The sequence below is a fragment of the Ovis aries genome, chromosome 9, assembly GCF_016772045.2.
Source record: "Ovis aries strain OAR_USU_Benz2616 breed Rambouillet chromosome 9, ARS-UI_Ramb_v3.0, whole genome shotgun sequence".
NCBI lineage: Eukaryota > Metazoa > Chordata > Mammalia > Artiodactyla > Bovidae > Ovis > Ovis aries.
Window position 1 is genome coordinate 23,368,135 of NC_056062.1, and position 15,225 is coordinate 23,383,359.

General features: G+C 46.2%; 1 protein-coding gene across 9 annotated transcripts in view; it reads left to right on the plus strand.

Moving 5' to 3' along the window:
• Positions 1-15,225, plus strand: part of ASAP1 (ArfGAP with SH3 domain, ankyrin repeat and PH domain 1) — a 333,908-nt gene that overhangs the window by 19,710 nt on the left and 298,973 nt on the right. For 8 of the 9 annotated variants that reach the window (XM_042254098.2, XM_060393356.1, XM_027972896.3 and 5 more), the window contains exon 2: positions 12,077-12,162. In XM_042254098.2, coding sequence (XP_042110032.1) covers positions 12,154-12,162 — 9 coding nt within the window. In that variant the 5' untranslated portion in view covers positions 12,077-12,153. Of the gene's footprint in view, positions 1-12,076; positions 12,163-14,854; positions 14,925-15,225 lie in introns of all 9 variants that reach the window. The other variant, XM_060393355.1, reaches the window with a different exon arrangement.

The window sequence follows — 15,225 nt, forward strand, 5'->3', positions numbered from 1 at the left end:
CCGACCCAGGGATCGAACCCACGTCTTCTGCATCGGCAGGCAGATTCTTCAGCAGCCATCAGAGAAGCTGACATATTTGAGACAGAGGCAAAGCAGGAGGCTTGCAGGACCCCATGACACTTTTAGCTGATGTTGACCGGTTGGCAGCTGTACTCTGGTGGGAAATTAAAGTGTGCTTGCAAGTCTTGGTGTGAGGGTGTTTGTTTAGGTGGTCATTCACTCATTCAATGAACATTGACTAAGCCAGACATGTGCTAGCCACAGGGTCTCCTGGTTTCCCCGAAGTCTTCTTTGGAAGAGTAATGGTAGAGGTGGGACTCTTTGCTCACAGCTCTGTTGTGCCTACCTGGGTGATTTTCCCAGGGCCTTCCAGTATGGTGGGCATCCTGGATTCGGTGACTCCACTGGTGGGGACCTCAGGGGCGCGGGGAGTGGACTCAAGCCTGCCGTGAGTCACTTGCATCCAAATGCAGCATCCTGCTGTGTCACTTGCCATACCTCGGAGACAAATAGCTATGAAATAGAGAAGACTTACATCCTCAGGAGAAGGAAAGAGTCTTGACTCTGGAGAAACTTCATTTTGAAATGAAGTCTTATAGACATTAGCTGATCCTTCTAGGTTTTGCAGGCAGTAAACTTCCTAAGATGGATTTCCAGAAAGAAGTTTGAGGATTGGGATTTTCTTGCTCATGAGGTTTCCTCAGGGTAGGGCTGGGAGGTAGTTCCTTCTCGGGCTTCCGGTTCAACTGGAGGTGGTGGAGTGCCAGGGAAAGCTGGTGTCGGTCACATGACTATTTCCCTGTAGTTTAAGGGAACCCCTGGTTTCTCATTTTGACAGCTCATACAGAAGTCTTTCTGATGTTTCTCCTGTTTGTTTTCCTCTCATTCTGATCATGCGTTCGGTCAACGGGTGTTCGCTGAGCACCTATGAAGCATATTGTGTTACCCTGTCATGACAGCATTATTGAGTTGAGTCTTAGACACAGATCACCTCTGCCTTCAAGAATGAGATGAAACGAATCAGCCAGGCCCCTCTTTGCAGTCACCCCTGCTCATCCTTCTCTCTGCCAGACTGTCCTTTTTCTCTTGCAATGCCATCTCCTTCCAGGAAGCCTTCCTTGATTGACTCTGCCCCTCTGTTACCATTCAACAAATGCTGCCATATGCCTGCTGCATGTCAGCCCCTGGACAGTGGCTTTGGGGGTCAAGATCAGAGATTTAGAGGAGAGTTTAAGTCATGGTTCCTGTCCCAGAGGAACTTCTCGTATTGAACACAATCATGGGAGCAATGTTAGCCTTTGGATGAGGAGGTTTCCAGGATGTACCTGCAGTATTGTGTTAGGCTTCCCTGCTGGCTCAGTGGTAAAGAATCTGTTTGCCAATACAGGAGACACAAGTTCAATTCCTGATCCGGGAAAATCCCACGTGCCACAGAACGTCTCAGCCCACGTACCACAACTACTGAGCCTGTGCTCTGGAGCCAGGGGGTGTAGCCCCTGCTCGATGAAGCCAGAGAAAAACCTGTGTAGCAGTGGAGGTGCAGCACAGCCAAAAGTAAAATAAGCGAGTAAATTGTAGAAGGGCTTTCCTTGTGGCTCAGCTGCTAAAGAATCCACCTGCAATGCAGGAGACTTGGGTTCGATCCCTGGGTCGGGAAGATCCCCTGGAGAAGGGAAAGGCTACCCACTCCAGTATTCATGCCTGGAGAATCCCATGGACAGAAGAGCCTGGTAGGCTACAGTCCACGGGGTCGCAAAGAGTCGGACACGACTGAGCGACTTCACTTACACTTACTTACCCACTCCAGTATTCTGGCCTGGAGGATTCCATGGACTGTATAGTCCACAGGGTGCAAAGAGTCGGCCACGGCCGAGCGACTTTCACTTCACTTCACTTCATTGTATTATTGGGGCTTCCCTGGCGTCCAGTGGTTAAGACGACGTGCTGCCAACGCAGCGGGTGTGGGTTTGATCCCTGGTCAGGGAACGAGGATGCCGCGTGCTGTGCGGCGCTGCTGAGAGACTTTTTAAAGGTACTGGGTTATTATGCTGTGTCTATTGTTCATTTGGCTTTCCAGTGGTGAAGAATCCACCTGCCCATGCAGGAGGCGCAGGCTTGATCCCTGGGTCAGGAAGATGCCCTGGAGCAGGAAGTGCCACCTCAGTCCAGTACTCTTGCCTGGGAAATCTCATGGACAGAGGAGCCTGGCGGGCTCCAGTCCATGGGGTCGCAAAGAGTCAGACACGACTGCGTAACTGAGCACACATGCATATTTTTCATTTACTAAATACATCGCTCATTTACGCTTCAACTGTGTATCCAGTTCTAGAAACTGGAACCCTTGTGCACTGTTGGTGGGTTTGTAAGATGGTGCAGTTTCTGTGGAAATCAGTGTGGCAGTTCTTCAGAAATTAAAACTAGAATTACTGTCTGACCCAGCAGATCCACCTCTGGGTGTGTATATATGTCCAAAAGAATTGAGGTCTCAAAGAGATGCTTGAACATCCATGTTCACGGCGGCCTTATTCACTCTTATTCAGCCATCAATAGCTGAATGGATAAACAAAATGTCATATGTACATATAATGGAATATTATCCAACCTTAAAAAGGAAGGAAATTCTGATACAGGCTGTAACATGGATGAATCTTGAGGACATCATGCTAAGTGAAATAAACCAGTCTCAAAAAGACAAATGCTATATGGTTCCACTCATGTGAGCTATCTAAAGTAGTCAGATTCATAGAAATAGAATGTAGAATGGTGGTTGCCCAGGGCTGGAGGGAGGAGGTATGTGGAGTTATTGATAAATGGTGTAGTTTCATTTTTATAGAATGAGATAGTTCTGGCATCTGCTGTTATAGCAATGTGAATATACTTAACACTGCTGAACTATATGCTTGAAGATAGCTAAAGTGGTAAATTCTATGTCATGCATTTTTTTAAACCACATAAAATAATAATAAAATAAATGTATCCAGTCTTTTTTCCCTTTCTTGTATGTGCAGTCGTGTCAAACTCTTTGTGATCCTATGGACTGTAGCCCTCCAGGCTTCTCTGCCCTTTGGATTTCCCAGGCAAGAATACTGGAGTTGATGGCCATTTCCACCTCTAGGAGATCTTGCTGACCCAGGGATCAAACCCATGTCTCCTGCATTATGCTAGCTGTTATTTTTTTTTTTTTCAGTTATTATTTAACCTGTCAAAGCTGTTGTCTCCTCTCAAAGGTGGGGCTCATAATTGCAACTGTGTTTCTCACTGTGGGAAATGGGGTGAAGCGTGAGCACAGTCGAAGGTGGCAGAGTGCGTGGTGCCCACGCAAGCCCTTCATGGTGCCCACGCAAGCCCTTCATGGTGCCCACGCAAGCCCTTCATGGTGCCCTATGGGCACTGGGCAGTGGGGCTTCCTGCAGGGGGATGAACACCTTTCTACGCAAAATCCTTTCCATCCCAGTTCCCTTTCCCTTGGGCAGGACGGAGACCAGGCCTTGGTCGTGGCCCCCCTGCCTGTCCCCTGCAGCAGGATGACCAGCTGCAGGAGCCACGTCTATGGCACTGGCCTTGCTGAGAAGCCACCTAGTTGGGACCCTGGGCTGCTGACGTCCTTTCTGCTTGTGGGTTGTCACTGGAGGGGAGTATATCCATCACACATCTGCTGTGTGCTAGTGTTCCTCACATCCTTTTGTGACGGCCACATCTGAGAGTATTAGTTCTCTGGCACTTGTCCAGTCGCTCAGTCGTGTCTGACTCTTTGTGACCCCGTGGACTGCAGCGTGCCGGGCTTCCGTGTCCTTCAGCATCTCCCAAAGTTTGCTCAAACTCATGTCCATCAAGTCGGAATTGCCATCCAACCATCTCATCCTCTGTCGTCCCCTTCTCTTCCCGCCTTCAGTCTTTCCCAGTGTCCAGCTTTTTCTATTGAGAGCACGTTCTCCGGCAGGAGGTCCCAGTGCTGCTTGCCAGAGGATGCACTTGGACGTTCATGAACTTGTGGGCACCCTGGCAGTGTGTAGGGCACCATCAGTGTCTGCTGCCATCTGCATTTTCCAGAAGAAGACACAGACTCGCTGAAGTGAAGCTCATGGCCTGGGGTTGCGTAGCAGTTAGCGGGGAGAACCAGTGCTGCAATGGAAGCTTTCCTGCTCCGAAGACTGTCCTCTTTCCAGCGCTTGGGAAATTCCCCCAGCGCAGGGCTGCCTGCCGCTCCTTCTCCTACGCAGCGAGCCCGGGGGGCAGCCACACAGATGGCTCTGCGCTCAGTGTGCTTGCTGATGGTAAACACGCAATTGTTTGCAGGGACCTGCATCGTGCTGTTAAAACAGTTGGTAGCACAACAGACCCTAGGCACCCGCAGACTTCACACGCCACGCTTGCAGTTCTTCCCAGGAGACCCCAGGAAATGTGTAAATTTTGAGATGGCACAGACTGAGTTGGACCTGCTTCTGCGTTGTGTGAGGAACAGGCACTGTGGTGAGTGAGGCCCCCTGCACATAGTTCTGAAGGTTACTCAGTGGTTCTCCTCTCAGCTCCCTGAGCTTGTTTGCCTGGCATTCACGTATGTTAAGATTCACACAGTTCTCAGGATGCAACTTTTTAAGATGCTGAGAAGTTATTATTCACCTGCAGTACATAGGTTCCTATGGCACCCAGCACTTTTTCTCATTGCCCAGGAGGTAGTTTGGTTAAGGTCTGATTCTCTTAACCACGAGCTCTAAGCAGAGCCTGGGTCTGTTTTGCTGTGTGTGTGTGTGTGTGTGTGTGTGTGCACTCAGTTGCTCAGTCATGCCCAACTCTCTTGCAACCCCATGGACTTTATAGCCCACTAGGCTCCTCTGTCCATGGACTTTTCCAGGCAAGAATGCTGGAGTGGGTTGCCGTTTCCTCCTTCAGGAGATCGTCCCGGCTTAGGGATCGAACCCTCATCTCTTTTGTCTCCTGCATTGGTAGGCGGATTCTTTACCACTCTGCCACCTTTGCTGACCATTATTACATCCTTGGCACTTAGCTTAACAAACACTTTTCCAGTAATTGAATGGAGGGATTTTCCAACAGGTGACTCTCACTTACAGGAAGCTCTTGCCAATGGGACGTGGCATGCAGTTGGCACTTGCTCATTGTCTGTGAGGCAGGTCCTACGTTTTGTTCACACCCAGACTAGGTCACTCGTGAGAGTTTATTCTGTCATCTGTATCCCTGCCCCCCCCGCACCCACTTGACTGCGGTCTTAGACTACCCAACTTGGCCTCCTGACTGTGGCCTAGAGTGCAGTCCACCCAGGAAACATGATCTAAGACATGAACACAGTCATCATTCGTTTATAATCCAGCCAGACAGTGTACTGAGTGGATTTCCCTGTGTTATACAGTAGGTTCTTAGTTCTCTGTTTTATTTATAGTCATGTGTATATGTCAATCCCAATCTCTCAGCTTATTCCTCCCTCCCCTGTTAACCCCTGGTAACCATAAGTTTGTTTTCTATATCTGTGATTCTATTTCTATTTTGTAGGTAAGTTCATTTGTACCCTTTTTTTTTTTTAGATTCCACCATAAGTGATGTCATATGATAGTTGCCTTTCTCTGTCTGACTTACTTCTCTCAATATGAAAATTTCTAGGTCCATCCATGTTGCTGAAAATAGCATTCTTTCTTTCTTTTTTGTGGCTGAGTAATATTCCATTGTATATATGCATCACATCTTCTTTATCCATTCCTCTGTTGATGGACATTTAGATTGCTTCCGTGTCCTGGCTATGGTAAATAGTGCTGCTTTGAACATTGGGGTGCATGTATCTTTTTGAACTATGGTTTTCCCCCGATACATGCCCAGGAGTGGGAGTGCTGGTTCAGACAGTAGCTCTATTTTTAGTTTTTTAAGGAACCTCCACAGTGTTCTCCATAGTGACTGTACCAATTTGCATGCCCACCAACAGTGTAGGAGGGTTCCCTTTTCTGGAGAAAGCTGCTTGAGGGAGAAGGCATTTTGAGTGGGGATAGACAAGCTAGGCTTCCAGTAGATAAGAGGAAGATTGGTAGAAATATGTACTCAGGCTATTTCCTTTCCATCTCTGGTTTTCTAACTATGATTGCTACAAAACAGGAAAGAGTCTCATCAGTAAATAGGATAAGTGTTTGCTGAATGTTATGGGAACAAAGGAAACTGTCCAAACTGTCCAGCTGCAGGTGACTCCAGTTCACAGCGTCCTCCATAAAAGGATATGAATCTCCACATTGGTGAAGTCACTTCTGTTGAATAAAACTCAACACCTATTTGGAGATAGGCAGTAAAGAAGGGCTGAGGTGCCCAATGATTTATGTCCCTGTTTCTGCCTGGCGTGCAGTAATCGCTGTCTGGAATGACAAACTGTAGGCCACAAAATAGAATTTCAATGGGAAAAGCAGAAACGTGGGTGGATAAAAATTAAGATGCTTGATGGTAATGAGTTCTGGTTCACTCTGGCAGGTACTTGCTCTAAATCTTCCTTCGCTGGTGGCAGGGGGAAAGGAGAGGTTATGGAGAAGAGCAAGGGTGTTGATAACACAGGTTCGTTCACTCCTCTGGTGTGTATTTATCGAGCATCTAGTTACGGATGCTGTGTGTTCCCTGCCTGTATCCTTGAGCCCACCCTGGAAGGTCTTGCAGACAGTGCCTGTTTCATGGAACGGCTTCCTGCATCTCTCTCTGAGGCCATTCCCTGGCTGTACTCGGCCAGGGAGGCATGGAGTTTGTGCGTAAATATCCCAGCTTCCTTACCCCCGGGAGGCAATTTTGAGGTGTGTTCCCATCTCTCATGGGGTCCCCAGTGGGCTTGGGCTCCAGGTGCTAAAGTAGTAAGTGCCTGACCTCTTGAAAAGTTCCCTAACCTGTGAGTTTCAGATTCTTGTAGGATGGTTGTGTGAATTAAACAAGATGATACTATTACTACCGCCACTACTAGGTACTGTTTGGCTTGGTGCTTGAACTTCAATTATCCCAGTTTTAAAGGTGAAGAAACTGAAGTACGAAAGAATAAATAACAGAGGCACTATCTGCTTTCTAACCCAGATGCATTTGTTCTAAGGGGCCAACTTTTAGTTACAAACCAAACTGTTAGAGTACAAGGTCTAGCAAGGAAATTGCCATTATTATTATTATTAGCAAGTGCCCAGCGTATATAGTTGGTGCTCCATTTATTTGTGGAGTTAAAAAGAATGTCAATAAAAAAAGAAAAGAAAAAAAAGTGAGCACCAGTCTTTGAATGGAGTCAGAATCCTGGATCAAAAAATATTTGTGATTAGAAGAAAAATAAAAGGGAGGGTGGGGATTCTCCAGCAGGTCAGTGATTAGGACTTGGCACTTTCACTGCCGTGGCCCAGGTTCAGTCCCTGGTTATAGAACTAAGATCTTGCAAGCTGTTCGTTGTGGCAAAAAAAAAAAAAAAGAATGAATGAATGAATGAATATTAGTTCCTTGAGATTATGAATTTTTTTATTTTTGGCTTTGTCTTCCCTGCCAAAGAGTGGTAGGTCCAAAACAAATATTCCTTGAATGAATGAATATGGATTTTTTTTTAAAAAGTTGCTGGTAGTTCCCTAGTTATTTGACTTACAAAAACCAGTCCCAGAAAGGAAACAGCCTTAAAAATCCTGTGAATATTTCTCTCTAGGTGTTGGGATACTGAAATATTTTATTTTCATGCCTTATTATTTTTCACTGATGGACTTGGATTAGTTTATAACTGGAAAGGAATAATCTCTGAAGAAACAATCAGTCTCGAAGCATAAATGGTTTCAGAGCACTGTACACTGACCTACACGTAGATGCTAACCTAGTTCAAGCGAGCTCGGAGTCGAAGCAGGATGTGAACTGACTTTGGTGTCAAAGCAGTTTCACACACCATCCCTCTGGGGCTTCACGCCAGTCTAGTGACGCAGGTCAGGCCAGGGTGCATGTGAGTGCTAAGGCGCTTCCGTCGTGTCTGACTCTTTGCGACCCTATGGACTGTAGCCCAGCAGGCTCCTCTGTCCAGGGCAATCTGCAGGCAAGAATACTGGAGTAGGTCGCTATGCCCTCCTCCAGGGGATCTTCCTGACCCAGGTATCAAGCCCACGTCTCTTGTGTCTCCTTCTGCATTGCAGGTGGATTCTTTACTGCTGAACCGGGCTAAGATAGTGGCCTCAGTTTGCAAACAAGGGACCCAGCAGCCAAAGCAGCTCGCGGACCAGGACAAGGCTCTGTCTTGGGGCCTCGCTGGCTTGGGACTCAGGCATTTGAGTGTAATTCCAGTGACCTTTCACCGTGTCCCTGCAGCCCTTTGTGAAGACCCATTCAAGAAAGCGGGACAAGGACAGAGGTGGATTGGTGGGCCATGTGACATGCTCGGGGACTCACGTGCCAGTGGTCTCTGAGCATCTTTGAGTTCTTTTAAGGAGAAAAAGTCCGGCTTAGACTTTGTGAGTCAGACAGCAACCTGGGTTGGAATCCCAGTGCTGCCACACACTGACCTGGACACACTGTTGCGTATCTTTGAGCCCCTGTGTTTCCATCTGTAAAGCTGGCCTGATGTCTGCCCAGCAGGATTGTTGTCAGGGTCAAATTGGCACCAAGTAGGTGTGTTTTCTTCAAGAGGCGGCTTTGCTAATTGTTATCACACCTGTGCTGTCTGTGTGTGTCTTTTTTTCCAGTCACGTATTGATACTCATTGGTGTCCATGAATTAGTGTTCCCATGTGTATCAGTCAGGTTTTGCTGAGTAACAAAAACCGCAGAACTGCAGTGACTTGCTTGACAGCCAGTGTTTATTTTCATACTCGTGGGTCTGTGGGTTGGTTGTGATTTGGCTGATCTAGGTGGGGCTTGGCTAGCTCGGGCTGGACTTCAGATTGGGTTCCCTGCAGGATCAAGACTGAAAGGCAGCAGTTGAAAGAGACTAGTGACACCGCCTCGCCTCGTGGCACAGCACAGAGGGCAAGGGATAGACCTGGGAGCAGCACATTGTCGCTTCCGTCCGAATTCTGTTGTAAATGAGTCATCAGTGGGCCAGTCTAGAATCCAGTGAGAAAGAACGAAAAGAACCACCAGCCACCACGGTGGGAAGGACTGCAGAGTCACATGCTGGAGGGCAGGGATGTATAATTGAAATTCAGATTGAGAGTGAAGGATGGGAGAAATGATCCAGCCTAGACACTGCCTTAATTGTTTGCTTGAGTGGAGCAAGGAAAGCAAAGGGAAGGTAAGATGAGAGGTGGGCTGGGAGAGGCCAGTACAGGGTCTTGTTTTCCATGTACATAGAGCATGTTAAGTTGTGGTCAGGAGGTGAATGTTATGGAAAGATCATGCTCTGTGATTCTGGGGGGCAGTATATGTTTATGCTATGCCTGTACCTCGCTGCCTTGATTATTTCCGCTTTGTAGTAGGTTTTATTTAATTCCTTATTTTTGGCTGTGCTAGGTCTTTGTTGCTGCACATGGACTTTTTCTAGTTTCATAGCAGGGTCCACTCTCTGTTTTGGTGCTTGGGCTTCTCATTGGGGTGGGTTCTCTTGTTGCAGAATACAGACTCTTGTGAGCTCAGTAGTTGTGGCTCTCGGGCTTATTTGCCCTACAGCCTGTGGAATCTTCCTGGACCAGGGATCGAACCCATGTCCCCTGCATTGGCAGGGGGATTCTTAACCACTGGGCCACTAGGGAGGCCTGTAGGATACTTTGAAATTGGGAAATGTGAGTCCTCCAGATGGTTTTGGCTCTCCTGAGTTCATTGCTTTTCTGTATCAATTTTAGGGTAAGACTGTCAATTCCCCATCTAATTTAAATGTATGACTCAAAGTTCAGGAAGTCAATCACTGTTGGCATCTAAGGTTGAAAAAAGTAGTTTGATCATTTATCCAACAAATATTTATTAATACTGTGCTGGACACCACTGTGTGGTCTGGCGATGCAACCAGAAAATCCAAACATTGTCTTCGTGTACTCACATGACTTACTATCAAAGCAGATGTTAATCAGTTCTCATGTGAATAATGTAGAGTTAAAAACGGAGATAAATCCTGTGATCGAATCTAGAGGAGCAGGAAGAGTTTCCCTGAGGAAGTAAGATTTAAAGAAGCACAGGAATTAACTAGGCAGAGTCAGTGAGGAAGCCTTACAGGCAGAGGGAACAGCAGGCACAAAAGGCCTGAGGTAGGAGGACTGTGGGAAGTTGCAGGGTTTGAAAGAAGGTTGGGTGGTTGCAGCAGTGAGCCAGCTGCCTGGGTGGACAAGGTGAGGTCAGGGAGGAGGTGGGTAGGAGTCTGAGTATGTTAAATGATATATATATATATTAAAAAAATTTTTTTTAGGGAGCTCTTTTTGCTTTTATTTATTTAAAAAAAATTTTTGGCTGCACCACATGCCATGTGGGATCTTAGTTTCCCAACCGGGGACAGAACCCATGCTGCCTGCCGTGGAAGTACAGATTCTTAACCACTGGACCTCCAGGGGAGTTCCTGCTGATGGATTTTTATCTGGAAGCACTGAGAAGCCACTGAAGAATGTTAAGCTGTAAATGAAGAGATGACACGATCAGATTTGTATTTTAAATTGTTTTTAATATTGCGTTAAGTTGCTTCAGTCGTGTCCAACTCTTTGCGAGCCTATGGACTGTAGCCTACCAGGCTCCTCTGCCCGTGGGATTCTCCAGGCAAGAATAATGGAGTGGGTTGCCATGCCCTCCTCCAGGGGATCTTCCCTACACAGGGATCAAATCTGCATCTCCGGAGTCTCCTGTATTGGCAAGCAGGTTCTTCACTAGCGCCACCTGCTATTAGCCAGTTGTATTTAGATCTGGGATTTTTTTTGTTGTTGTTAAAAAACATATTAAACATTTATGAGACTATTGGGTGATATCAAGGAATTATCATCTTTTTAGGTGTGGTAAAGGTATTGCTGTTACATTTTTTTAAAAGACATATAGCAACACATGCTGTAATGTTAATGACTGAAATAAGATGTCTGGAGCTTGCTTCTAAATAACAGTGTGGAGAGCGGAGGGGTTAGGGTATGGATGGAGTAGGACTGATTATAAGTCGATGGTGACTGGGGCTGGGCAGTGGGGATCTCTATTGTTGTGTCTGTATAAAATTCTGCACACTAAAACATAAAAAGGAAAAGATTGTCCTGGCTTTAGTGTAGGGGATTGGATTTCAGAGGAGAAATGGTGACGAGGGGAGACCAGTTTGGAGGTAGTGGTAGGTGTAGTCGTCCAGTTTGAGAATGATGGATTCTGGTCCAGGGCTGTGCCGGTAGAGATGGAGAGAGAGGGACAGGCTGAGAAATACCTAGGAAGAGACACGTGACTTAGGGCTGGGTTGGATACAGGAGTAATGGAGATGGTGCTTCAAGTGTGTTCTGGGTTTCTGGCCCCAGGTGAAGTTACCACTCTGAACTAGGGATCACTGGAGAAGAATCAAGCAGGTCCTTTGACTTCTCTTGTTTTCACACCCACCACCTCTGTTTCCCCTCCATTCCAAAAATATTGAAGCTGTTCCCTTATGTAACACTTTTAATCCCAGACTTCCTGTGCTCTGTGCACTCAGCAATTAATTAAGCTTTGGTATGCATGAATTAATTAAAATCCTGTCTCCGGTTCAGAGGGGCTGTCCTGAAATATAGAGATTCATGTATATATCTGCCTCCTTCTTGGGGTTGATTGCCTTGGCTGGGGGAACTTTTCTACTTCCCCATGGGCATACAGCTGTGGCTGTCTGTCTGTCGGTCTGCTGTACCTGTCAGCACAATTTAATTTCATGTTTCGGAGCCCAGGTCTGGAGATGTTAATGACTTGTAAATTGCTCTCCAACCTAGAGCTAGAAATAGAATGCAAGAAGGATTCCAGAGCACTTGTGCACATTTACTGATGGAGATGTCAGCCCCAAAGTGGATTGCTGAAACAGTGGTTTCCCAGCTGTCTTCCTTCCCATTCCTGGATGGCCACTGTGCAGTGGGAATATTCCTAACAAGGGTGCTGGCCTCCAGATGGAATCACGTGTTGGTCTGAGACAATGTCTTCTGTCTAAGCCGTGCTGTATGACTCTTGTCACCTTTTTTCTCGCCCCCATCATCCAGGTAATTTTCTGATGTGACGGCTGAGACATGAGATCTTCAGCCTCCAGGCTCTCCAGTTTTTCATCAAGAGATTCGCTATGGAATCGGTGAGTGGTCCAAAGAGCCCAGTCTGGGAAATGTGGAGGGATGCTTTTGGGAGGTTGAAATGCAGAATTTGACCAGACTCAAGCCCTGGAACCTACAAGAGACACCACGAGCATGGATGTTAGTGGCGACCAGATCTTCGGCATTTGTAGAACAGCAGGCTTTTTGATGTGTCTCCTGTGGGCCGTGGGAAAGGCGGTGGGGCCCCTGAATGAAGTCAGGAATGATAACAGAACAGCACTGTCAACAGTAGTAAGTGCTGGTGTAGCCGAGTGGCTCTTTAAAGATACAGTTTCATCCAGTCCACCTGATAATCCTACCGGGAAGGGTTTACCGCATTCACTCCACAGACAGACAGCTTGCCCGACTGGATTTTTCCTGTTTGATTGGAGTATAATTGCTGTACAATGTTGTGTTAGTTTCTGTTGTACAACGAAGTGAACCATTTCCGCGTACACGTGTGTCCCCTCCCTCCCGGCACTCCCTCCGGCCCTGCTGGGGCGTCGCGGAGCACTGAGCTGCGCTCTCTGTGCTGTGCAGCAGGCCCCACTGGCTGTACTCGTATCTGCCAGGGTCACTCTCAGTGTGTCCCCCTCCTCGCCCCGCCTCCGACCCCCCACCCCTCGTGTCCATGCCCACATGTCTCTTCTCTACCCCTGCCTCTCCATTGCTGTCCTGGAAATAAGTCCATTTTTTCTAGATCCCACGTATATGTGTTAATATATGATATTTGTTCTCCTCTTTCTGCTTGACTTTACTCTGTATGACAGACTCTAGGTCCATTGACATCTCAGCAGATGACTCGATTTCGTTCCTTTTTATGGCCGAGTAATATTCCATTGTGCATATATACCATATCTTGCCTGGTTGGATTTGAAACCAATTTTCCTGATTCCAAGTCTCTTGTCTTTTTCCTCCTGCAGTGTTGGCTCTTGTAGAGGTATGATTTGCCCCGTTTTGCAGCTGGGACTACTGGGACCTGGCATAGAGCCACATGATAGAATCTTAAGGCATCTAACCTCAGTGGGTGGAGGTTTGTGTTGGTGGATGATAAAAAAAAAAATTGGACTGGACAGTCTGTGAAGAACCATGAAGAGTAAGCAGAGAAAATGGAGAGTCCAGGAATCTTTAAGTTGCCAGGGTGAATCAACATGGGGTCCACCTGCTATGATTGGCATATCCCAGAAGTCAGCTTAGTGGTGGAAAGACTATGGGTGCTGGACAGGTGGTTGAATCTTGCTCTGCCTCCATCTTGCTGTGATCTCAGACAAGTCACTAACTTTCTCTGTTCTTTTTTCTTATCTATGAAATCTGGGTAATTATGTTTCACGTTTTTGTGAGATTAGGAAAAAAGGTCTACAAGAAAGTGTCTCATATAATGTAAGGGCATAGAGCATTGTAATTATTCCAGTTTTTAAGATGAAAGTCATATTTAAAGATAGTTAGACAAGAACGCCCTGAGTGTGGAGAAGTTAGAGGCTGGAGGCAGAGAGGCCAACCTAAGAGGCTTTCATGTGACCCAGACATGAAGTAATGGGAGACTGTTGTTACCATCTTCTAGGATAAATGAGACTTTGCCTGCTGATTTTCATAGTTTGACTATTACAGAATTATGTTTTATTCTGTTTTGTTTTATAAATCAAGAATCCAACACGAAAGTGACATTAGTTTTGGAGATATCTGTTTAGGTGATATTATTACCAAACCAAACTGAGTCTGCTCGCCCAACACACAGCAAAGTCAATCTGCTCACACCAGGTTGTGGCGAAGGAAAGTACAGCTTTTATTGCAGAGCACCAAGCAAGGAGAACGGGCTTGAGATCTAAACTCGTGAGGAGAGGGTCACAGGGTGTGTGATCAGTTTGTGCATGGTTCTCTCACTAGCTGCTGGTGAGGTAACAGGGTGGTGTTTGGGGAATCTCATCTCTCAACCTTTTGCTTCCAGCCCCAGTCTGGGGTACACATGTTAGGGGTCAGCCTGCAGTTAACGTCTTCCACCTGGTGGAGGTTTCAGTATCTGCAAAACAACTCAAGGATATGGCTCAGGATGTTACCTGTAGCCCTTGAGGAAGAACTTATGGCTAAATTATTATTATTTTGTCTTACTTCACTGCTTTATTTGTGCATATTCTCATTTTTCTGATTAAATTTTCTCTTTGAATCTTGGGGAAGGCCTTGGAGGCTAAAGCCTTTATAGAAACAAGTGGTAGGGAACATGGTAGGGTGTGTGTGTGTGTGTGTGTGTGTCTGTCTTGTCTGTCCCTGGGAACATCCTGCAGAGTCTTCTTCAGTTTCAGTATTAATTATAATTGTTATAAGAGTGCATTATTTAAGATTAGGTTTTGTTATGAATGATGTAAAATCTAAAAGAACATTGGCTTAAATAGAAAACAGAAGTAGTGTATTTATCTCTTACCTAAAAGTTCAGTTACAGGGCTGCTACAGCAACCTGTGAAAGACCCACACTTTTCCTCTCTTGTTTTTCTGCCGTGTGGACCTCCATTCCCCCCAAGGTCACCTCATGGCCCATTCTGACTGCTTCTGTTCCAGCTATAACATCTACTAACAGGAAGAAGGGAAGAAGAAAGGCAGGCCCTCTTTTTTTTTTTTTTAATCACAAATAATGCTTTTTAATTATTTAACTTCTTACAGTACTTACATAACAGAAACTGACAAATCCATGTTGTTGTTTAGTCTCTAAGTCATGTCTTGCGACCCCATGGACTGCAGCCTGCCAGACTCCTCTGTCCGTGGGATTTCCCAGGTAAGAATACTGAAGTGGGCAGGCAGGCCTCTTCTTTTAAGGATGCTTCTGGGTATCACACCTACTGCTTCTGCTTATATTCTGTTGGCCAGAATTTAGTCCTTCAGCTATACTTAACTGAAAGGAAGGCTGGGAAATGTGATCTTTCTTCTGCAAGACTACCTGCTTACAAAAATGGAAGATGATGATGAGACCAAAGAAAGAGAACAGATATTGGAGGACAGATCTTTCTTTGCTATGCAAGTATTTATTAAAAAGAGAGTTCTCTTGAGAGGACAGACTCTGTGGCCAGACTGCTGGT